This window comes from Lontra canadensis, unplaced genomic scaffold (genome assembly GCF_010015895.1).
Source record: "Lontra canadensis isolate GAN:19392208 unplaced genomic scaffold, GSC_riverotter_1.0 scaffold96, whole genome shotgun sequence".
In the NCBI taxonomy this organism is placed as follows: domain Eukaryota; kingdom Metazoa; phylum Chordata; class Mammalia; order Carnivora; family Mustelidae; genus Lontra; species Lontra canadensis.
The window spans coordinates 1,436,304-1,460,976 of NW_022631090.1; the positions used below are offsets into that span (position 1 = coordinate 1,436,304).

Sequence of the window (24,673 nt, forward strand, 5' to 3'; positions counted from 1 at the left end):
GGTGGGGGAGAGGCAAAACTTACATATGTCCGGAGGACAGACTGCGACTGAACAGGGCAGAGGTGGGGTTTTTCCATTCCTGGCTCGTAAGAATTAAGTAAATAACGGCGGAGTGGATTTACAGAAATATTTTTAGCGACGATAAGGTTTAGGTTACTTAGTACTTTGTAGGGCGTTATTTCTTAGAGGCGCTGTTGTTGTTGTTGTGGTGGTGGTGGTGGTGGTGGTGGTGGTGGTGGTGTGTGTGTTTTGGTTTCGCAGAGCAGGAAATTGGGATCCTGGTGTCCTTAGTTTCTTCACTTTCTCTCTTGCACACTCCCCTATCCGCCTTCGCGCTCAGCTCACTTGCCTTCTTCCTGAGTCGTCACACACCTACCTGCCCACCCAGATGTCCCACCAGAACCCATCTGTCCCCCGTACTGCCCCGCACCAACCTGTGCACTCTGCCTGCCGCCCAGCCCTGCAGCCTCTTGCTTCTCAATCCGTTTGCCTTTTTGACGATTTCTGAGTGTGGGGCTAGTGGATAGTGATGGTTGTGTGTCGGTGAGGAGGAGCCCTATACAGGAATATATGGAGACTGTGTAAATAGACAAGTAATGTGTGTGGGTTGATTCCTTGGGTTCTGGAGTTGGGCCATAAAGGACTGCCTTTAACCCTATTCTGTTCCCTCCCAGTACTCTAATCACTTCTCTGGCCATGTTCCAATAGAAGGGGAATGCGGAATAGGGAGCTTCCCTCCCCTCCTTCTGGCTTAACCCCAGCTGATTACCCCAACCCTCAGGTCCCCCATTTCACCCCTTTCCACTCATACAAATTGCCCTAAGGGGGAGACAGTCTTGGCTATTTTTATATATTCCTTCCCAATCAATTAACTTAATACAGATATATAATGTGAATTAGATTTTTCCTGATTGTTCCTCACAACTTGATTTATGTGGTTGAAATACAGGTCTAGGAGTGAGGACGATAAGAGAGTTTATCCCAAATCTGATGTTACATTGGCTTTATGGCCTTAGGACATCCCTATGACCTTTCTTTCATAGTTGATGCACTTGTGTAAAAGGCATAATACTGTGTGCTGGGTATTGTGAGTCTCAGCTTGGTCCTTTGAAGATGAAAGGGTTCTATAAACCCTCAGCATTATGCTTTTCAAATAAAGTACTTCATTTACCTTTTATTGGGATAATAGATTGACTGGATGTCAGGAGGAACCCTAGTTTACTGGAAAACTTAACTTTCTATTATTAGCCCCCCCCCCCCACCAGGAGCCAAATCTGTCACCGTACTCAGGATTCCTTTTTTGTTGTCGGTGCTCCTAATGCCTGTACAACTGAATGAAAACATGCATAAAACTAGGCATGCAGAGTAATGGTGATTATTTTAAGTTGAGACTCGAATCATATCTAATGTACTCTAACCTAACAGTCTGAGTCAGACTCATTTGAAAACATAACCTCACCCATTTTTAGCCTATATGGGGGCAGTTAGTTAATTTCTACTGAAAAGCAGCATAAATAATTTTAGGCATGGCAATATAAGCATGGTTAGCATCTTGCAACGTGAGTCAACAATATTTATTAAGCACCTACAATGTGCAGAGTTCCCTGCTGTATGGGCTGAGGCCCCAGTCTTGGCCTAGAACTTTGGCCCTTTCTGCTTATTTGAGGCCTGCTTCCTTACTTGCAGTTCCAGGAGTAGGACAGGGAGGAGCAAGGCGGGGGAGAGGCTAGGGACATGAAGGGGGCGATTGTTTCCCTCCCTCTTTCATGACCACTAGACTTGTCATCTAGCATGTTCTACCTTGCAAGGCCACCCTTGGGAAGCACTGCCACAAATCAGGGTGACTGGGTTGCTTCATGAATATATCATCTGAACAGTGCAAATTGATTTAGATGAAATTGGTTTAGTTAATCCCTCCTCTAAGTGCAGGGCAACTTGCTCCAACTTGCAGATCCTAAAGCCACTGGAGTCTCATAATTGCATCCAAAAATTGCTCTGGGTAGTGCGCCCGTCTGTTCCCTCATCCCTCCTCCCATAAAACCTGCTGACGCCATGACAGTTGAGAAGAAAACTGCAGAAGGAGTAGGTCTTTACCACTCAGCAAACCTCATTGGCTTGGTGAAGAGGAGAGAATGTCCTCTTTGCACTCTGTCTCTTAGCACTCAGATTCTCTCTTTCCCAGCCAGGGTACAGAGCCCTAAACAGGATGTGAGGGCAGGGCTGAGGCCCAGAATGTGTCTTGAATGGCCATTTCCAGGGGCACCTACTTGGCCTCTTGCGTGTCTGTCATCCAGTCTTTATGGATCTTGGCAACTCCCTAGCTGTTAGGCTATGTGACTCCACTGCTAGAAGAGGCCAGGGGGTGCTCCATTTCCATTCAGCGTTTGTTTGTTTGTTTTGGTCTTCTGTGCAAAGGGGAAAACGAGGCACTGTGTTTGTGAAACGCCTCCTTACTTCAGCTGGCGATCTTGACTTAGAGCATTGCATCGTCAAAATAGGATGTAGAACGGGTCGATCCTGGATGTACGACAGTTCAGGAGAGTTGCCCGTTGTCCACTTTTTGATGACTGCAACACTGGTACCCAGGTGGCATTACTGTAATCTCCGTACTTCAGGTCTCTCAAAAACCACTGGGTTCATCACCGCGCAGTGTAGAGCAGAGACTAGAAAAGTATTTCTCAGCTGGCACAATGGATCGTGCTAACAAGTGAGAAGACTGGATGAGTGGTGTTGAGACGAGAAATTCCAGCTCCCGTTATCCTCCCTGTGCAGACTGCTTGCTGGTCCCCTTTTCATTTCCCCTCTCTCCCAAGGATCGATATGTTTTTCCATTTCCATGAATGAAAACTCTGCTCAAAGTCTTCTGTCGGCCCCAGAGGTCGGTGGCTTTCCCCGCTGTTTCTCTTTTTCCCTCTTTCCCTTCTCCATGACCATAGGCAGACATAATCTTTTCGATAGTCCATCTCCCAGCTCCTGCATTTCCCTTAGAAATCCCGTGAGCTGCTCAGGCTGCTAGATGGGTTACAGTGTGGGTGGTGGAGGGGTTTTGAGCAATGTTCCAACACCCCTTCACTCCCTTCTTCTCGCGGGCTTCACCTGAGTGCACGCTAGGGTGTTGGTTCAATCTAAGTGGGTTAGCGAAGTATCATTAGTAAGACTTGTCCTACCTGGCCGGGTTCTTGTCTCCCCGCAGAGCTCTGACTGCTTGACCTCGGGCTTTGTCTCAGCCTCTTTCCTGCAGGTCAGACTCCTCTGGTTGATGAACAGCATCTCCAGTCTTTTTGGATCTTTTCTCTAACAGAGACCAAATGATCTGATAACAAACTTATTGTGTCAACTCAGATCCTCCTGAAACCAAAAATCGCAGGATTTACAATTCGCCTAGTTAGGAGCATAACATCTGGCCTGGGAGACGATGCTAATGTAGGATGGTGACATGTGTGAATGTATACAGCCTAGAGATAGAAAAATGGTTTACGGTCCAGAATCCTCAGTTGCTTTGTCTATAGCCCTTTGTTTGGTGTTGCTAGGCTCCATGTGATTCCCCAGGGAGCAGAAGCTTGATTTCAAATAGGCTTCTGTTCTCTGTCCCTTGTCTCTGACCTGAACTTGGGGTGCCCTCAGCCTAACATTCAACAGTATGCCCTACATACACATATTGCCAGTTTTATTCTGTAGGAGTGGGGAGGGCTGCCCGTCCAGGTGTGTCCCTGAACATTTAAACATTTACAAACATTGCTCAGGGTAAGAGAGCTTGGGAAGAGCAGTCCTAGAACAGAGGGAAAGCTGGACTGCTAGCACGAGGTGGATTAAGTTGGTTCTCCATTTGTTCAACGTTGTGACTGTTGGTGTGTTCTGCATGAAGATAAAGGTGTTATGAATTGTACTTAGGACTCCTGTCAGTTTTCCTGGGTTACCTTGGCAAATCCTCCTTCTTGGTTCCTGAGATTAGTCTTTTGCCTTTGTAGCCAACGTGGGACTTTCAGTTCTGCTATTGTGATATTCACTGTAATGTTTATGGTGACTCTATTATATAAAATGGCCAACGGTTGGCTTTAGGAGCTAATTATTGTAAAGAAAACATCTTTAAATCCACATGCTATAAAATATTAAGTAGGCTTTAATGATCTTTTAGACAGAAACTGGCACTGATGCTCTCTGTCAGTCAGTCATCAACCTCCAGTTCTCAGCTCTCCTTGCGCGTGATAAAAGCTGAAAAAAAGAGACACAGTTCTTCCCTTTGGGGAGACTCCAGTCTAACAGGGGGGACATATGAGCATGAGAAAGACCACAGACACATGGTCCTCCAGAAAACTTGCGGGCAGTGTGACTGTTCTCCGTCATACCAACCGCATGTTTGGGAACAAATTTCCAAACGTTTGGGAATGAATTTCCAAGCATTTGCTGCCTTCCTCAATGACTCGCTTTGTATCTGTCCGTCTGTGAGTGAATGATGAGAATGTCTCCCTATTTGTAAAGCAAGTTAATCATTTTATTTTATCTTCATGCTCTCCTCATAAGAGCCTGTGAGCTGGGGTAGGGCCAGTGTTTTTCAATCTACAGATAAGGAGGCTGTGGCCCAGACACTTTAAATGTATTACCTAGGGACGCCTGGGTGGCTCAGTTGGTTAAGCAGCTGCCTTCGGCTCAGGTCATGATCCCGGTGTCCTGGGATCGAGTCCCACATCGGGCTCCTTGCTCTGCAGGGAGCCTGCTTCTCCCTCTGCCTCTGCCTGCCATTCTGTCTGCCTGTGCTCGCTCTCTCTCTCTCTCATAAATAAATAAAAAAAAAAAATCTTTAAAAAAAAAAAAAATAAATGTATTACCTAGGATCACTCAGCTAATTCAGCTTGGAGTCAGGCTATAACCAGGCCCTGTTTTGAGGATCCAGTGAGATAATGGCTTTGGAACCATTTTGAAACTATCACATGGTACACAAATGTAAGATGGCTATTATTAGTTATGCTTACTGACCACCTAGCCTCTTTTTTCCTGGGTTTCTGGTTTTTTTTTTTAATTTTTTTTTTATTTGACAGAGAGAGAGATCACAAGCAGGAAGAGAGGTAGGCAGAGAGAGGGGGAAGCAGGCTCCCCTCCGAGTGGGGCTCGATCCCAGGACCCTGAGATCATGACCTGAGCCAAAGGCAGAGGCTTAACCCACTGAGCCACCCAGGTGCCCCTGGGTTTCTGTTTTTAGTCCGTGTCCTTTTAGGGTGAGAATTCTATGCATTTGTTGACTTTTGTGATCCCAAATGATCTCCCCCCCCCAGCTTTAGGGGGGTCCTTTCCTACTAAGAGCATTCCAGGATTTGGTTGTCTTCCTTTTCAGTTCCAAAAGGTGTTCTCGTTAGTTTGTACCCCCCCAACCCCTGTACTCCTCTCCCCCTCTGTTGTCCTCTAGGAACACCCATTATATGTTCCTTGAGGTACAACAGGCAAAACCAGCCGCTGCCCTTCAGCATCTTGGCGTTTTGTTCCTTTCACGATGATGCCCTTCACTGATCAGCCTTTCTTGTCACACCAATAAATAAGGTTTGTGTTTTGAGCAGCTAGTTTTCAATAAAGCCTCCGTGTCTTTCCTATGTGGGGACAGAGAGCAAGAGCTCTGTAATAATCGGCTATCAGAACTGGAAAGCATCTTAAAGAGATCGTGTGGTGATTCTAGTTCAACTTATATGACATTTACAGTTAGGGAAACATCGGATTAAGCTGGGACTCATTCTCTCATCCCCCAAGGCAGGGAGATGGGTTTGTAGTGTTTTAAGGAAAAGCTCATGGGACATTCATGTTAATATCCTGAAGAATGTTTATTTTCCATTAATTTGTTTTTAAAACAAGTCCTCCAGCTCAGCTCAGTTCTCATTCTACAGCCCAGAGGTCAGGCTTGGTTTCACACTCGGGTTTTTCTGTGAAGAAGAAGGGGATGTGTGTTTGTGGGGTGGAAGGGAACCATGGCTCCTTAGGGAGGTAGTGAGAGCCCAGGGCCACGCTCTGCAGACCTGGGAGATGAAAACTAGACCGAATCTAAACTGCTGAAATACAGGAGCATTTAATTATGTTCAAATAACATTTGAAATAATAGAATTCTGGCAAGTGCAGATCACAGCGTTTCTCGGTGATCGGAGTTGACGGCATGCTGGATTTGGAGGGCAATGCCGAAATCAATCTTTCATTTTGTAGGTGTAGAATGCATTATTTTTATCTTAACCACCTGCACGGAAGCTCCTCTTTTGTATTTCCACTCACTCACTCACACAGCCTTCTGATACCTTCTTATCTTTCTGTCTCGTCAACCTCTGTTTTTTAGGGGTCTCCCACCTGAAGGGGGTGCAAAGTGAAGATAAGGCAGGCAGAAACAGTTATAAAGTCCAGCAAGGGCAAATGCATAAACATACTAAATGATAGAGAAGGGAACAAATCTATGTCTTCAGATGTGGGCATTTGTTTCTTAACATGGCAATTGGTCTGCCCTCCCAGGCGTTTTTCATCAGTGCATTTTTGTGACAAACCATAGTGTTTTCTGGTAAAAGCTTCCTGATTACCTGTTATTGGGTGGCACTCTATCGGGTTCACATCGTGTCTTTATCTTTAGCACACTCTAATTCTGCAGAGATCAGTGATTCACAGACTTCTGGAAGTTGCGACACTTTGCCACTGTTTCATTTTTGTCATACTGCTTCCCTCTGTCTTTCCTAAAAGTATTTTGTGATATAGGAGCCAGGCATTTTTTTTAAGGAGTCTTGTGTTTTTTATTTTATTTCACTTTTAGAGATTTTATTTGTTTTAGAGAGAGAGAGAGAGAGATCAAGGGAAGGGGCAGAGGGAGAGGGAGAGAGAGAGAGAATCCCAAGCAGACTCTGCACTGAGAGTGGAGCCCGACCAGGGGCTGGAGGCCAGGACCCTGAGATCATGACCCAAGCTGAAACCAAGAGTCAGATGCCCAACTGATTGAGCCACCCAGGCAAGCTTTGTGGTTTTTAAATGAATACAAATTGGCAACTGAGAACTTTCTGACAACCATTGAATCATTAGAGGTATTGTAGGGTGTTGGAAAACCTAGACAGGGACTCACTGACCTAGAAGAACAATAGAAAGAAGTAATCCAGGAGGGTTTAGAATGACTACATCGTTACATAGATGGCAGTATAGTATAGTGGTGAACTGTTTACACTCCAGGGTCAGACCTGGGTTTGAGTCTTTTTTTTTTTTAAATTCAGATGTAATTCATGTATCACAATATTCACTGTTTTAAAGTGTACAATTTGGTGGATTTTAGTATATTCACAAAGCTGTGCAACAATCACACTGATTCCTGAACATTTTCTTTGTCATCCCCCAAAGAAACTCTGTACCCATTAGCAGTCACCACCTTTCCCTCCCTCTCCCCAACCCTTGGCAACCACTAATCTACTTTCTGTTCTTATGGTTTTGCCTATTCTGAGCATTTCATATTAAAAGAATCATACAACTTTTGGCCTTCTGTGACTGGCTCCTTCCATGTTGTGGTATGGATCAATACTTTATTAGTTTTTCTTGTTGAATAATATTCCATTGGATATTTGTTTGTACCATATTTGTTTATCCATCGATTGACAGACATTTGGGTTATTCCTACCATTTGGCTATTATGAATGATGCTGCTATGAACATCTGTGTACAAGTTTTTGAGTGAGCACATCTTCAGTTCTTCTGGATCATATGCTAACTCCACATTTAGCCATCCGAGGAATTGCCAAACTATTTCCTAAAGCAAATGCACCATGTTACATTCCCACAAGCAATGTCTGAGGGTTCCAGTTTTTCCAGATCCTGGCTGATATTTGCTATTTTTTAAAATTACAGTCATCCTAGTGGGTGTGAAGTAGTAATATAGCCATCCCAGTGAGTACGAAGTGGTGTTTCAGTGTGGTTTTGATTTGGCTTTCCTTAATGGCTAATGATATTGTGTATCTTTTCATATGCTTACTGATCCTTTATTTGTATATCATCTTTGGAGAAATGTCTCTTCAGATCCTTTGCCCATTTTTTTTTGGGGGGGGGATCTTTTTTACTATGGAGTTTTAAGAGTTCTGTGTATTTCTAGATACTGGACCCATATCACATCTGGGACTTGAAATTATTTTTTCCCATTCTGTGAGTAGTCTTTTCACTTTCTTGATGTCATTTGCAGCACAGAAGTTTTAAATTTTGATAAAGTCCAGTTTATCTATTTTTTTCTTTGGTTGCTTGTGCATTTAGTGTAATGTAAGAAACCCTTGCCTACAGGCACCTGGGTGGCTCAGTCGTTAAGTCTGCCTCCAGCTTGGGTCATGATCCCAGGGTCCTGGGATCAAGCCCTGCATCGGGTTCCCTGCTCAGCAGGAAGCCTGCTTTTCCCTATCCCGCTCCCCTTGCTTGTGTTCTTTTAAAAAAAAAGGAAAAGAAACCCTTGTCTAATCTAAGTTCACAAAGATTTACACCTATGTTCCCTTCCAAGATTTTGTAGTTTTTGCACTTTCACTTAAGTTGTTGATTTATTTTGAGACAATTTTTTGTATATGGTATGTGTGGGGGGGTCTAACTTCATCACCTTTTTCTTTCTTTCTTTTTTTTTTTTTTACATGTAGATATGCAGTTGTAATACCATTTGTTGAAAAGATTGTTCTTTCCTCACAGAGTGGACTTGGAATCCTTGTCAAAACTTACTTGCCCATAAACATATGTGTATATCAGTTTATTTCTGGACTCTCAGTCTTATTCTGGGTTTGAATCTTAGCTCTGCTCCTTGCAAATAAATGTGATCTGGGACAGGTTATTATTATTTTTTGGGGGGGTAATTATACTACCTACCTTTTAGAGGGTCGTTGTGAAAATGAAATGAGATAATGCCCGTAAAGGGTATTATTTAGGGCCTGGCACAGAGTATATGTCAGATAAATTTGAAGGGGGAAAGGTGCTTCAATAATCAGGGAAGTAGTGTAAAAGGGAAATAGTTGAAAGGATGTTGAAATATTAGGATTGGCCAGAACAAGGTGGCCTCATAAATGAGAGATGAGATGAACAGATGTTTGAAGAAGTTGAAAAAAAAAATATTCAGTTTCCCAGTCTTGGCTACCGCCATTGCTAGATGATGATGAAACAGAACAGGATAGAAATAGTATAGAAAAGTGACTTACCATGAGCAACAGATTGTTAACCATCTTATATTATTCTTTATAGAGCTGAAATCAGTTAAGGTGGATTATTTCAGAGCACTGGTGTTTGACTTTTTTCTGTCAAGGACTCTTCTGAGAACATTTTGAATGCTGTGGATGGACAACCCTCTTCCCATGAGAATGCATATATGACAAACACGCGACATTCTTCAGACAGTTCTAGGAGGTTCAGAAGTCCCTGGTTAAAAGTCCTATCTTGACCTTATTCAAGGCAATGCTGACCCATAGCAAACTTTGCCGAGCTTAATTTCATAGCGAGGTTCAAGTGTCCCACTTACTGCAGAACAGTATTTACGGTTTCAGGGAAACTCAGGAGAGCTTTTCCTCTTGTACGGAAGAATTTGTATGGCGCCCTCCTAAGATTTAGAAGAGTACCACAAATGCTCTAATTGTTTTTCTACAGGTTTCAGCATGTAGAGGTCTTTCAGCAATGCTCCTGACCATCTGTCATTTTGGAGGGAAACCTTCCTCAGTTCTCCCAGGTAGCTCCCAACACAGACATTGAAGAATGCAGACTTCTAGTTCTGGAAGAGAGAGTAAATAAATGCAGTGTGAGGTGGAGTTGGGCCTAGAAGAAAAAGATAGGATTCTGGAAGGGACTCGGAATGAGAGGAGGTTTCAGAGAAACTCAGGAGGACACGGAAAGACAAAAGTAGAAGCGGAGACATGCTGTTTAGAAACCCACTTGCAAATAGTCAAGATGAACTTCAGTGAAGGAGGTGAGATGGTTGAAAGAAAGGTGTAGGGGAAAGAGCACAGGCGCTGGCATCAGACTGACCCAGTGTGCTGGGTATGTATGTCCCTGGTTGATTTACTTAGCAATCCTGAGCCCCAATTTCCTAACTGTAATATGGGTATGGTAGTTCCTTCCTCACAGGCTTCCTGACAGAATTTATTGAAGTAATGTGTGTAATGGGCTTAACAGTACTCAGAATACCGGAGGTGCTCAATAAATGCTAGGTCCCTTCTTCCGACTTCTACTTTAAGGGATCCTTTGTTTAATAATTACTGAATACCTATGTATGTCTGAGGCACCATGCTCAGAATAAAAATATGAAATAGTTGATGCCCTCAAGGAGCAGGGAGAGTTAGCTGGAGACACAGATCTGTAAAGGAAATAAAAGAGAATGTTCTGGAAGCCATCAGTGGCTGTGGTGATAAACATGCCAATGTGCGAACTCCTGGGTTTGTAGGCATGGATGCTGATATTCACCTGATAGGGAAGACTGGAAGAAGAGCAGGTGTTTGGGGTTTTTGTGGTGGGGATGGGGGGTGGTTGGGTGAAGGGGTGGCGTAAATAGCAAGTCCATTTATGGACATGTTGAATTTGAGCAGCGGAGCTATCAAAGGGTATATTCCTGCCTGGAGCAAAAGTTGGAATCCATCATCTCCAGAGTCTCTTCCAATTTTAGGATTCTGTGATATATGCACATTGTAATTGTTTTACCCTTTCCTCTCTATAGGTGAGTGCTGATAGAGACTATAAGCCACATATGGCCAGCCAACAATTTAGAAGCACTTGTAAATCATAAACTAAGACTGACCACGCGTCTCATGTTTGAACGAAATTGGTCATACAAACATCTGAACTTATCAAACCGAGAGTGGCTGTTTTACAAAAAAGACTCTTTACTTTTCTAACCTGCTTTCCTATAGATTTCCATTAGATAGCTAGTTAGTTTAGTGCATGCTTAAAGGTTTGATTTAGAAGCAGCTTTTCAAGATGCATCTGTTATACTTAGTGGCAGAATCGAAATTTTAGGCCTTGGCGAGGGTTTCCAATGATAGTGAGCTGATGAACAAAAGTTATTCAAAAGCCAAAGACGGCTTTTTCTCTTTTCTATAAATAGGATTACCAATTTCTGTTGATAAGACATATTTTTCCTCAGTTAGGTCTAGCTTAGAACATTTCTGTGTGTTGATTTTAATTAACGGAGGACCCCTGGCAGTATCTATTATGTTCAGCTCAGGAATGTCTGCGGAAGAAGAGAGAGATTGACCAAGAGATCAGTTTCATGTTAATCGGGTGACTTCTTTTACTCTCTGATGGCACCTACCGAAATGAAAGTTACCAGATCTGAAAATTTCTGGCCCCTCGCCTTGCTAATTTGTATCTGGGTGTTGGTTTGCATCTTGTTAACGTTTTAGGATGGCTGAAAACACACATGGGGAGGTGTGCTTTGTAGCAGGCCTGTGCCTGCTCAGTGGGTGTGTACTAATAAAACCCAGCCGAAACCACAAGATAATGCATCTTCATTATTGATCCGCAGCTACTGATGAGTAAGTTGCAAAGTCACAGTCCCTTCTCATTGAGCTTGACGAGGTGCAAAGCTTGCTTGACATAAAATACAGAATGGTACTGGAAAATGGGGATGGAGAATTTCGCAGGGCCTCAGGCTCATCATAGTCCAGGACCAGAGATGCCAGTGGATGATATGTGAGGGATGGCCCCGCGACGGTATTGTGAGCTGGAAAGTAGTCTTAACCAGTCAACCAGGATTCAGAGGTGGCCACACAGTTCTATTTATTAGCACAGGAGCCTAAACTCGGGCATTTGTCGAAAGCAAGGCTTGAATCAGGGGGCAAAAGGCTTTTTGATTAATTTCCAGCTGGCTTTCCTCTTGCTCCAGCATCGCTCGGGGAATCCAGCATGCCAAGTCTCCGCTGGTGAGCGTGGAAGCAACGCTCTATCCACGTTTCCTTTGGAGACGCTTAGTGACTCCTGCTTTGTATTCCTTGCAGGTGAAAGCCCAGCCTCTGTGGTTCTTAATGCCCCAGCAGGATTATTTTCACTAAAGATGGAAACACTGGAGTCCGAATTGACCTGTCCAATCTGCCTGGAGTTGTTCGAGGACCCCCTGCTGCTCCCCTGTGCCCACAGCCTCTGCTTCAGCTGTGCCCACCGCATCCTGGTCTCGAGCTGCAGCTCTGGTGAATCCATTGAACCCATTACCGCTTTCCAGTGTCCTACGTGCAGGTATGTTATCTCGCTGAACCACCGGGGCTTGGACGGCCTCAAGAGGAATGTGACTTTGCAGAACATCATCGATCGCTTCCAGAAGGCTTCCGTCAGTGGGCCCAATTCCCCAAGTGAGAGCCGCCGGGAGAGGACTTATAGGCCCAGCACGGCCATGTCGAGTGAGCGAATTGCTTGCCAGTTCTGCGAGCAGGACCCGCCAAGGGATGCAGTCAAAACATGCATCACCTGTGAGGTCTCCTACTGTGACCGTTGCCTGCGGGCCACACACCCCAACAAGAAACCTTTCACCAGCCACCGCCTGGTGGAACCAGTGCCCGACACGCATCTCCGAGGGATCACCTGCCTGGACCATGAGAATGAGAAAGTGAACATGTATTGTGTGTCCGATGACCAATTGATTTGTGCCTTATGCAAACTGGTGGGACGTCACCGAGACCATCAGGTCGCGTCCCTGAATGACCGATTTGAGAAACTCAAGGTAAGGGATCTGGGAAATATCCCTTACACAGCTTGGTCTCTTTTATACGTAGCCGTACAGTTAGTGAGTTCCCTAACAAAGCTAGGGCCACCTTGCCTAGGTGACAAGTCCATTAACTCCCAAGGTGCTCTCGTGAGGAATAGCCTACCCACTTGCAAGCTCTCACTGGAACCTGTTTCGTCAGTTGCATAAACCTGCTTTCATTCCTTCACCTCTGGCCAGTTCTGGTCTGGATGAGTTAAGCCCTTGGCCCTGCGCGCCACTCCAGTAGCCCATCCAGGGAAACGAGTCCCTCTCTCCTCTGTCAGTGACATATCGCACACTACGTATCTTTGTCATGATCTTTCCACCTCTTCTTTTAAGTATGTGAGTACCTGTGTAGGTGTACTATAATTAGCATATGTGCTGATATGCACAGCTATGGGGAGAGCAATGGGAAAACTGGGCGTGTCTCTGTGGAGGTGTCTGAGTGTGTCTCTATGTAGGCGGGAGATTGTGTGGAGGACAGTAGCGTCTGTGTTAGCCCGCTCAGTACGCTAAAGAAACAAAGGCCTGGCATTGGCTGCCTGCTACTAATTGCCCTCAAGCCCTTAACGTGGAGCTCATTCTAAGCCTGCCTTAAAAAACCAAACCAAACCAAACCAAACAAACAAACAAACAAAAAACCAAACCCAGAGCAGAACAGCAGACCCAAAATTTAAAAAAGGAATTTTAGTTTACCCGAAGTCAGGAGGGATAATCCAATGTCTGAACTAAAACTTTAAACCGAAGGCAATAAATCTTGAATCCAGTATCCGATTTTGTGCCTGTGCTCGTTTTTGTGGGTTGCAGACTGAAGCCCTTGGTTGCAGTCCCTGCCTTGGAAGTTGCCAGTCTTTAATTTGTGTTCCGTGGACAGAGTTTTCCGAAGTTGTCATGCCACATAGTATTTATGCACAAGACTAAGTGCCTATTTTATAAAACCCTATTGCCTCACTTTGATGTTAACAAATGTCAGCTCCAGCAAATTGTTTTCTTCCTGTTGCCTGCCCGCTGTGTGGCTTAACTGCTCTTATGAAGGGAGCTATTTAGCAGAAATTCCAGGAAAAATAAATGTTTCAATGACTAACAAGATGACCACCCCCAAACAGGGACTGGATATAGAAGCCAAGCTGGAAGGAAGACCCAGATAGGGTGGAAGGAGGGCAAGAAGGAAGCGGGGATTTTCCTTTTGCCATGCCCTGAACAAGTCCTGGTAACTTACCTAAAAGTTTCATGGTTGGCGATGGTAGCAATACTCTGAATAGGATATATTTTCCTTTTCTGTAACTTGTTGCAAGCAGTATTGAGAAGTGGTCACACTGACAATGGTCTGTGCTGCCTTCGTTTTTTATTTATACCTAATATTTACAAATTTGTATGAAATTCAGCATTTATCTGTGGATTTCACTCAAGGTGATATTCTCATTCCCTTCAAAACTATAGCGAGGAATAAGCTCATTGATTTCAGTTCTTAGCTGCCTAAGACGCTAGGCCCTGCACTTGTTCTAGCTGAAGCCTCACACTGTAACGTGGTATAAACTAAGACCTGGCGAGGTTAAGTGATTCAGTCAGAGTCACAGAATTGGAATGGGAACTCGGCTTCTAGACCCCACGTTAAGTATCCTTTCTGCTGTGGCCTGCCGCTGCTTTTTTTTGGACCTAAGTTTTGCCCATGAAATGTGATTTGCAACTTAACTTTATGCTTTGGCAGTTGCACATTTCATGGGTCACAGATCAACGATTAAAAGCATCAAGGAAAGGACATACTGTAGAAACGTACAGCTTCATAATGGCAAGAGGTGGGGGTGGGGCTGCAGGAAGGGGGGGGATATGGAGAGGATGGAGCAGTTTCTGCCAAATATTTGCAGGTGTTGGAACTATAATAAGGCATTGGCCTTGAGAAACACTCCAAACAGAAAACTCTGTATCCATATGTACAATGGAGATAACAAAAGACTGGATAGAATAAGCCTGTATCTGCAGAACACCAGCTTTTTGAAAACATCCGAAAACACGAAAACACTGGATGATTGATTAGCTATTTGGCACCACACAGCCATAGCCCTAGTCCTCTGGGCTGGATGGAGCACAAAAGTATTTTACCAAAAGATACTTTGGTCTGTAACTAATCAGTAATCTTTGGAGAAAGAAAGGCCAGATTTTTGAATTGTTCCCCTTTAATTTTTTTAGGAAACGTGCAGAAAATTCTGATTATAAATTAAGTGGAAACTTTTTTTTTGGCTCATTTTTGGACCGAGAGTGGAAACATATGAATCATTCCCAACTGCGTGGTTTGTTATGTTGTCTGGAACATCTTGGACTTTGGGGCGGGAGAAAGTGTGTGTGAGTGTATGTGTGTGCGCGCGTGTGTGTGTTGGATGTGTGGGGATCACTTCGGTTTGGTTTCCAAATGTAAAGGCTATGAGTTCTCCACATGAGGCAGAGAGGAGGTCTGACTTTTAGTGTCTCCGTATTCTCACTTCTTTGGGTTCATTTTAATTTAAAAGCATTTAGGATTATCCCCTTAACCTGCCAGATTCTTCCCCAGGGAGAAAGGGGAAAACTGATTGTCAGAAGCTATGGGGGAGATGGCCTGGAGCTTATTCCACTGGCCCCGAGAGGAGCATGGCAGTCCTACAGGAGAAGGGGAAGGAAGATACTACATATATCTATGGGTTTTACTTTCCGTCCAGTAAGTGAAATGGTGTTTATTTGTTCTTTTCGGTTCTGGAGCTTCCCCGTTGACCTTTATAACTACCCTTTCTGTACTAACCTCCCTGAGTAGGATTAGTGGTTTCTAGTATTTATTTGTTCAATAAAGAATAAACACCCTGGTATGTTATAAGGTGACAGGTCAGAATAACCAGAAGCCAGCCTGTCTTCTTAACATGTGCTCAAACTGGATGACAGGGTTTGGGATACATACTATGGTTTATTATCCTTATTTAGTTGTCCATTCTAACTACATGTCCTTCCGAAGGCCACTAGTGGTTCAATTAATTCTTCAATTCCAAAGAATAATTTTCTTCACAGTAGAAGGGTCTATCAGAGCCATTATTTCCTCCATCCCTTCTCTTTCCATGTGCTAGTCCCAATATATATTCTCTTTTTTTGAAGATTTTATTTATTTATTTGACAGAAAGAGAGCACAAGTAGGCAGAAAGGCAGGCAGAGAGAGAGAGGGGGGAGCAGGCTCCCTGCAGAGCAGAAAGCCCAATGCGGGGCTCAATCCCATGACCCTGAGATCTAACCTGAGCTGAAAGCAAAGGCTTAACCCACTGAGCCACCCAGGTACCCCAATCCCAATATATATTCTTTTTTTTTTTTTTTTTTTTTTAAGATTTTTATTTATTGATTTGACAGACAGAGATCACAAGTAGACAGAGAGGCAGGCAGAGAGAGAGAGAGAGGGAAGCAGGCTCCCTGCTGAGCAGAGAGCCCGATGCAGGACTCGATCCCAGGACCCTGAGATCATGACCTGAGCCGAAGGCAGCGGCTTAACCCACTGAGCCACCCAGGCGCCCCCAATATATATTCTTAACTTGTGATATTGTGCTGCATTTCTATAAAAATGCTTTACATGTTAAAGAGTTTTCATCGGCCCATGAGTTTCTCTCCTTCAAAGAGATTGATACTATTGCATTAATAAGTGTTGGCTTTATAAAAAGAGGTCACATTTCAATGGTCTATATTGATGACAGATCTCAACTCCACATTCTAAATCCTGTACGACTTGATTCGTGTGCTGCCCATCTGTCTTACCCCGCTACCACTCTCAGACATGCTACCTTCATCTGCCCAGACTAGCCTCCTAACCGTCTCCTAAACACACCACTCCTTCCTTTGTGTGACTCCTAACTTTGACCCATGCTCTTTTCTTGACCCGCTTAGGAGTCCTACTCATTCTTTAGTCTCCAGCTAAAACCCCATAAGGTCCACTCTAAAACACCCCAACTATCCCATGAATTCTTTGAGGCCAGGCACAATGTCTTTTATTTCTTCAGTATCCTCCTTCGTGCCTTGCATACACAGTATATGCTCAAGGCATCCAACTGAATGGAATCTTTATAACAGATCTGCGGGAAGTATACCACCGGCGTCTATAGCTTGCTTTAGCTCTCATCTTGTAAGATATCAATCTGTCTTGCCATTGTGGCTACTTCAGAGGTCTGAAAAAAAAATCTCCCATGGACTACTGATAATGTTAAAAAACTGAGTGTTTGCGAAAGTATGGCATGTCCTTATTTTAAGTGCCTATTCATTTGGATTGCTGGATTTTCCAACTGCCTAGCCCTATGGTGACATCTGTATAAATCAGATGCGATTATTATAATTCTCTTTGAGAGTGATGTCTTCACATTTCCATGTCCATAGCCTGCCAAAAATATAGCTGATGAAAACCAGAGGGAATAGAGGAATTTCCTGAAAGGAATAAACAAGCACATTTTCTTTTTTTCATTACATTTCCACAAATTCATTACTACAAATAATTCTTAAATGCAGTTACATTTACATATCAGGGATCTTGTTGTTATAAAATATTACTTGGCACCAGAGTAAGCTTTTTGTTATGGGAAAGTAAAGTGTGCACGTGTGTGCACGCGCGCGCACACACACACACTCACCCCCCACACACACACGGAAAGAGAGGCTGAGACGGAGAGAGCTAAAGATTGCTAGACAAAGAGAAGGGAGATATGAGACTTGGAGAATGTTCAAAGGAAAGTCACAACAAGAGTTAAAAGGTTGGAAAATATGATATTCTAGAATCTTATCAGAGTTGATTACTTGCCTTTCTTCCTACTCAGTCACTCTGTCATCCACCCACCCATTCTCACTCAGCCACCACCTTCTCCCAGTCATTTGTCTGCTCACCCACTAGACACCCACTTCTGTCTGCCAGGACAGAACTTGTCTACCACTGGGCATTTGACTGTTTCAGAACCAGCATGACTATTAATATAAGAGAAAGAAAGAAATATCTTTATGAAAGCCTGGGTTGAGAGGAAGTATATTTGCATACATATGTATGTGTCACCATATATGAGTGTGTGTATTTCTGCGTGGCTAAGCGCCTGAGTATGCCTCTATTTGTTTGTCTATGTGTTTCACTGTGTGTGAGGAGGAGAGAGCGTCTGTGTTCATCTTCTGTGGGCGTATCTATAGAGAGGTTGGGTATGAGGATGCCATGAGCATAAGGCCATGAGCATGGTCCCCCTAAGAAGGGTCATGGCCTCAGTAGAATCTATCCTAGACTAAGGATCTCCCTAATAAATGAGCCATGTCATAAATTCTCATGATAAGAAGCTTCAGTGAAGCCAGGCTGGGTTACTCTAGGTGAGGGAGCAGAAAAAGTTACTTCTCCATTTCACCCACTTAGGTATTGAACCACAGTAGCAAAATATCATATAAACGAAGTGTTTGGGTCCAGATTGGCACTCTCTATGATATGGTGGTGGACACATAAGTATGGGGTTGAGGGTAATTAATATCTGGCATGGAGTTTCTAAACTAGCTAAACTAGCCTTCAGCTCATGATCATAAGATCAGTCTTGCTTATGGATCTGGCTTCTCTCTGCTCTTTCCACAACGTGCTCCCCACTACTTTAGTATGTATCAAATCTCTACTCATTTTGTGGGGGTGGGAGATAAAATGCTTTTTATTCCATCCCTGCTTGAACTGCGTGCTAAGACTTATCTGAACTCCTGTTTTTTTTTCCATCTAATAATTATATGGAGTCTCTGGCTGTATTCTCACATAGTATTAATGTGTCAGAAGATGCCATTGTGAAGATGCTATTGTTTTTTTTTTTTAAATTGGTTTGAGAACAGGCTTAGCAAGTGGATACTCCTATTATCTGTGCTGCCATCTCTCTGTTTTTGTCATTTCTCTTGTTCCAAGTCTTCTCCTCACCAACATCTGCAAGGAGCTAACAGTTGTCAGTCCAAGCACAATTTACAAAATGTTGACTCAGAGATTGCTTCCTGGGTGGATGAAAATCCTGTCTATTCTTATTGGGAAAAGGAACATATTCCAGAATTATAATATAGGTGAGGAAGGATGAAGGAAAGAAGAATTATTAAGCCCAAAGAAGCAAAGTTGAAAGGGGGAAAATGTGATAATGACACGCAAGTTCTCGAATGGTTGATGTAATGAGGTAATGTCTTGTTCTTTATCTCCCCTGAAGACAGGACAGATAGTAACTTAAACTGCAGCACCAGGGATCAAGGCCAAGGATTCATTCATTCATTTAACAAACAATTCATGAGCACTCACTTTGTTTACCGAACACTGTTCAAGTCATAGCGGTAGGAGCTGGGGACACAGGAAATCAGGCACAGTCACTGCCCTGCAGAGTTTTGAACTTGGTAAGAGAGACAGATAAGTATATCAAACATTCCAAAGCAGTACGGTAAGTGCCATGACAGAGTTGTGTGCAGGATGGTAGGAAGCGCAAAGGAAGACTCAGGGAAAGGGAGTCATGGAGCTCAAAGCAGGGAATCATGAATGAATTTGTTGGAAAGAAGGGTCAAACTGGAGACTGCGAAGAACGATGGACGGGACTTGGTGAATGGCTGACTGTATGGTTACAGATGTTGGAGAGAAAGAGTTAAAAAATGATTTTGGAATAGGAGATGACTTGACGAATAGTGGAACTGGGGATAGAAGTAGGGAAATTTGGAAGGGGCTAACAGTTTGGGTGGGATGATTTGTTTTTAGCCTTGAGTTTGTTATAATCATGGGTCATTCAGCATTCATTCATTCATCAAACGTTTACCGAACACCTATTAGATGCCAAGTACCAGAAGGGATGTTGGGGTTACATTGATAAAAGAGCTCAGTCCCAACCCTGCTGGAGTTTTCAGCTCAGTGTAGGGAGAATGATAGTCAAGGACACAGTTACAAGACACTGTGGTGAGTTCTATGACAATGGAAGCACAAGGGATTGAGGGAGAGCATGGGAGGGACATCTGTCAGAAGAGGCTTTGGGCGGGTTTTTGGATGCCCAGTTGGGGAACGGGGATGGAGTAAGGGGCAGGAAGTGCTCTAGCAGAAAGAAGATAGTTTGCTCAAATATCTGGAGGAGGGAAAACATGGTACTCTCAGAACTGCAAGGGCAAATGTTCTAGAAGGAGTTGAAATTCAGGCCTTTGTGGTGGTTGAAAGATCAGGCCTAGAGATGTAGACTGAGTGCCTTCAGCGTGGAGGCAGAGTCATTCAGTGGTGAGCTGAGTGAAGGCTCAGGATTGAGCCTTCTGGCACACTCAGGGTCTAGAACGGAGACACGAAGGAAGAGTGTGTGAAGGAGGAAGGAGAGGGTGTGCACAAGAGGCAGGAACTGAAGAGGAATAGCTCAAGTAAAATACAACATTGAGGACTTCAGGAAAGGAGAGTCGACTTTGGCTCACTATTCTGTTACCCAAATAATACAACTGGATGTAGGTTTTTAATACAGGTTTTCTTTTAGAAGGTCCAAATAAAAATTTACACATTTAAGCTAGAGATTTAACCATGCAATGCCCCGAGGAGAGGGGAAAACAAAAACACACACAAAAAACACAGGATGGTTTGTGTAGCATTCCTGATAAGGGCACTAGGGGAGGCACGGGTGTTTGCGGAATGGTGTCAGAACATTCTGGAAAGAAGAGAGATGACCACCTGGTTCACCTGGCTTGAGGACCAGTCTGGCTATTGTCTAACGAACTTCAAGTAGCGTAGACCTTGTGGATCCAGTATATCACCTGTATCTCATTTTGGGACATAGCCCGTGTCTACACAACAGCAAATAAATGTTTGGGGAAGGAATACACTCTGGCAGAAGGGTGTGGGCTTCAGTTGGTAGACCAGATGGTGTGTTCTGCTGTTGAAAGGCCATATGTAATTGATACATAAAGTGACAGACTGAAGCAAAAGCAAAGTAAGTATTTTAAGAGAAGCAGTTAAAAAAGGAAAGCAGAATGTGACCCCAAAAGTGTGCTAAGATTTTTGGTTACTGGCTTTTGGAAGAGCTAGGAACACCAGTGAGCAGACAGCATGTCAGAAAAAAAGAGCATGTCGAGAAATAGTAATGGGGTCACTGGCTCAGATCATTTTTAAAGAAGAAGCTGTCTTCTGTGAGTTGGGAAGGCTCCAGGTTTGGGGTATATTGGCCTTTCTTCCCTTCCCTTTTCTTCCTGCATCCCCCAACGGTCAATTCCCACATCAAAACAATTGGGATCTTGTGTAGATTTAAATACTGTTCTCTCCTGCCTTTTAGAAAGCAAAAGAATTTGCAGGCACCCGGTGGCACTTCGACAGGTTTAAATAGTACAGGCAGGCGTCACCCCTTTTTAGGCTTCAAGACGAGTGTTGTCAGGTAGGGGTGTGTCAGTGTGCTCACCTATGTGTGAACACGTGTGCCTTCATGGAGCATGACAGGTGGCAATAGTGGTCGAGAGCCTGTGCCATCAGGGGAACCTCTGGCTTTAATGACGAGGCAATGTTTTGACGGATAGCTTGGTTACTTGAGGGAGCCAGTGAGAAAGTTATCTGAAACCACCTGTGTCTAGAGTCATGGAAAAAAATAATAAAAACCAGCAATTGGGGCACCTGGGTGGCTCAGTTGGCGAAGCCTCTGCGTTCTGCTCAGGTCACGATCCCCGGGGTCTGGGGATTGACCCCTGCATTGGGCTCCTTCTCAGCGGGGAATCTGCTTCTCCCTCTGCCCCTCCCCCATGCTTGTGCTCTTGCTCTCTCTCTCTCTCAGATAAATTAAAAAAATCTTAAAAAACAAACACGCCAGCAATTATTTGAGAGGGTTAAAGGAGCCATTTCTTTTTATGGGATGCTGCCTGGAAGACTAGGCTGTGCCTGGTATCTCAGAAATGGCCAGCATTCTCCTTTTTGTGAAGGGTAGAACTCAGCCCAAACAGGCCAAGTCTACATGATACAACTGCAGCGGAACTCGGATGAAAAACCGGAATGGGTGTGGACCGTCAGTTAAGCTCTCTTGGGCCTTTTAAAACCTGGGTTACGTTGCTAAGACCCGTATACAATTCCATGGAAGCTGTAACGGTGTCGTCATCTGGAGGTGACTAGGGTCTCAGTGTCGCGGTGCAAATGGCTTCTCTGACCCTCACACAGGGGAAGCACAGAAGGACCCAGAGGTAACCTCTTGTGGCAGGAAATGGGAGCTTCATCCTGCTTCCCTGCCAACCTCCCATTCCCCCACCCCCACCCCCCTCCCCCTCCTCCCTGTTTCCTCCAGGCACATATCTCCATTCCAATCTCCCCTGCCACTCTGGCTGTCTCTTTGTCGTGTTTCAGCTGTTCTGAGAAAGCTACGCTAATGAGGCTTGGACAGAGGGAGCCGGGCCCAGGGATTCACTGGACGACGCAAGAGAAGAACAAAACAAACCCGTGTTTCAGAACCAAAGTACAGCAACACAACAACAAAAAGATGTGTTTAATTTTCCATAAGCAGACTGTACACACACACACACACACACACACACACACACATTGACACACAGACACATACGTACATGTGTTCTCTTGGTCTCCTTAGCCAGAGCACAGGCAAGAGAATTACTTGGCCAAATCAATGCAATCGTTCGAGCCTAGAGTGGCCCCTAATTTCTAGTTCTAAATGATTCGCCAGTGCCAGGCATGATAAGGAAGAGTGAGGAAACGGAATGCATAATTGCAGCAATTCTCCGCTTCCCTTTGCATATGTTCATTATCGAGAATCAATTCCAGTTTGAGAGGAGGCTTTCATTCCTTGCAAATAAAGAGGAAGTGAGTAAGTAAATGTTCGGGGTTTTCCTCAAATTATGTCTCGTAATGTAAGAAAACAGTGGCAAAAAGCCATCAACAGATGGTGTTTTCATTAGCCAAAGATTTATTTTTCCAAGCATTTTCATATTAATGAAGTAAGGTTGAAATTAGAGTCATCTTGTCATTTCTCGTTCTGTGGTGTTAAAATGGGCTGGCTTTCTGCAAATTGCTAGGGGGTCCGAGCAAAAGAAGCATTTGCCATATTGTGACGGTAACCCCAAGGTCCATAGTCAAACCAGATCCCAAATTATGGGTTCAGCCCTAATTTTCATTTTCGGTGGCTTTACAGAAGCTGCGAGTTTTGGTGCTGGGCCATAAATGAGGAACACACAGCAGAGACCCTTAGTCCTGCTCAGCGCTATGAATTATGTATAGGCTATTAGTTTCACGACAAGTGTTGCAACAGGTTGCATGGACTTGTTAGAAAACATTTTCCCCATGGAATCCTGTGCTTGAATGGAAATGCATTACAGTTTGAAACGCAGATTTCTAACGCTGTGTCTACTCAGAGTTTATCAGCCTACATCACCTCTCTACCTTCTCGGTCTGTATCGTCAATGATGAGACACGAGGTTTCCATTGATCTGGGAATCTGGACCTTTGTGCTAGTGGAAGTCTTAAACTCATGGGGCCCATTGCCAATGCCCATTGTCTATCCTAAGCTGGATCGTTTCATTGAACCATAGTTCTGTCTTAACACCCCACCCAGCCCCAGCCAGATTTTTAAAAAATTTTATTTATCTATTTTGACAGAGAGATCACAAGTAGGCAGAGAGGCAGGCAGAGAGAGAAGGGGAAGCAGGCTCCCCGCTGAGCAGAGAGCCCAATGTGGGGCCCAATCCCAGGACCCTGAGATCATGACCTGAGCTGAAGGCAGAGGCTTTAACCCACTGAGCCACCCAGGTGCCCCCCCAGCCAGATTTTTGAAGAAGGGTCCACACTTGCCACCTCCACGTCGTCACTACTGAGGGACTCCCTGCCTCTGTTCCTTTTTGCATTTGCTTCCAAACCCCACTGAAACGCCTTTTTCAGGGGTCACTGGTGACTTGTAATTACCAAATCCAACCGCTTTTATTTAGTCCTCCTATTTCTTGTCCTCTCTGCGCAGTGGACAGTGACAAGTCCTTTCTCGAAACGTGTTTCTCTCGATTATCCTCTCAGCTTGGCCCAGACCTGCAGTACCAACTGCCTTGAACATGACAGCTTCTTCTTAGCCAGTGTCCCTGCCCCTAGGCTCTCTTGTTTCAGTCTGTCCCACATTATTGCTGGTAGGTTGAGTTCATAAATGTGGCCCAGATTATGTCATTGTCTTGCTCCAAAGGCTTTGGCAAGTCCCCACTGCTAGAAAATAAAAATAGGTATAAACTCCCTACCTAGGCGTTTGAGACCTTCAAAACAGGACCTCCAGCTGCATTTCCAACCTTGCCCCCTGCCCTCGCTTGTACCCTCTGTTCTAGCCAAATTCAACCTCTCTTCCCTGAGCCCGTTTTATACTTTATTCCCTTTCACTCAGGTTATTCCTTGTGCATAGAACATCCCGTCCTCCTCTATCTCTGTTTGTTAAAATCCCCCTTGTCCTTCAAAACCCACCTTTGCTTCCCCTCCTCTTTCTCTTGGAATTCACTGCCCCCTCACCAGAGCAGGTGCTCATTACCTTTTGTTGTATTCAATCTCTGAACTTCTGCCATTTCTTTTTTTTTTTTTTTTTATCTCATGACATCTACTTAGCTTAGAGAGCGTGTCCAAATCAACAATTGCTGCCCTTCTTTCTCCCTTCTACACTTGGCTTAACCTTGCTAAGGAGAAGGTCACGATGGAGTTGGTTGGGGAGTTAAAGAAGCCAGGGGAGACCCTGTGCCCAATCCAAGAACAGTGGAATAGATGGGGAAAAATCACTTCCATGGGAATAAAGCCAAAGAAACCAAGGGAGATCTGGCAAGAAGGGAAGCAAAGATTAAGCTGGTTCTCATAATCCAGTTTGAGAACAAGGGAGATCAGACCGCTCATCCTAGAATTACATATGTCTGTGGGAATACATTGTCTGGGATGGACTCATGGGCCAGTGCCAAGAGTACTAAGGAGCCACACATAGCTACTTAGTGGACAAGAAAGGGGCCAAGTACATGAGTCCTCTCCCTGTTCCCCCACTTCCCTTTGCCCCCCGCCCCATTCCCTCCTATCAA

General features: G+C 44.3%; 1 protein-coding gene across 5 annotated transcripts in view; it reads left to right on the plus strand.

Moving 5' to 3' along the window:
• The window catches only part of MID2 (midline 2), a 100,397-nt gene that overhangs the window by 1,308 nt on the left and 74,416 nt on the right, over positions 1-24,673 (plus strand). For 3 of the 5 annotated variants that reach the window (XM_032837161.1, XM_032837160.1, XM_032837159.1), the window contains exon 2: positions 11,937-12,652. In XM_032837161.1, the coding sequence (XP_032693052.1) occupies positions 11,993-12,652 (660 nt within the window). In that variant the 5' untranslated portion in view covers positions 11,937-11,992. Of the gene's footprint in view, positions 1-9,597; positions 9,677-11,936; positions 12,653-24,673 lie in introns of all 5 variants that reach the window. The other 2 variants (XM_032837156.1, XM_032837157.1) reach the window with 1 other exon arrangement.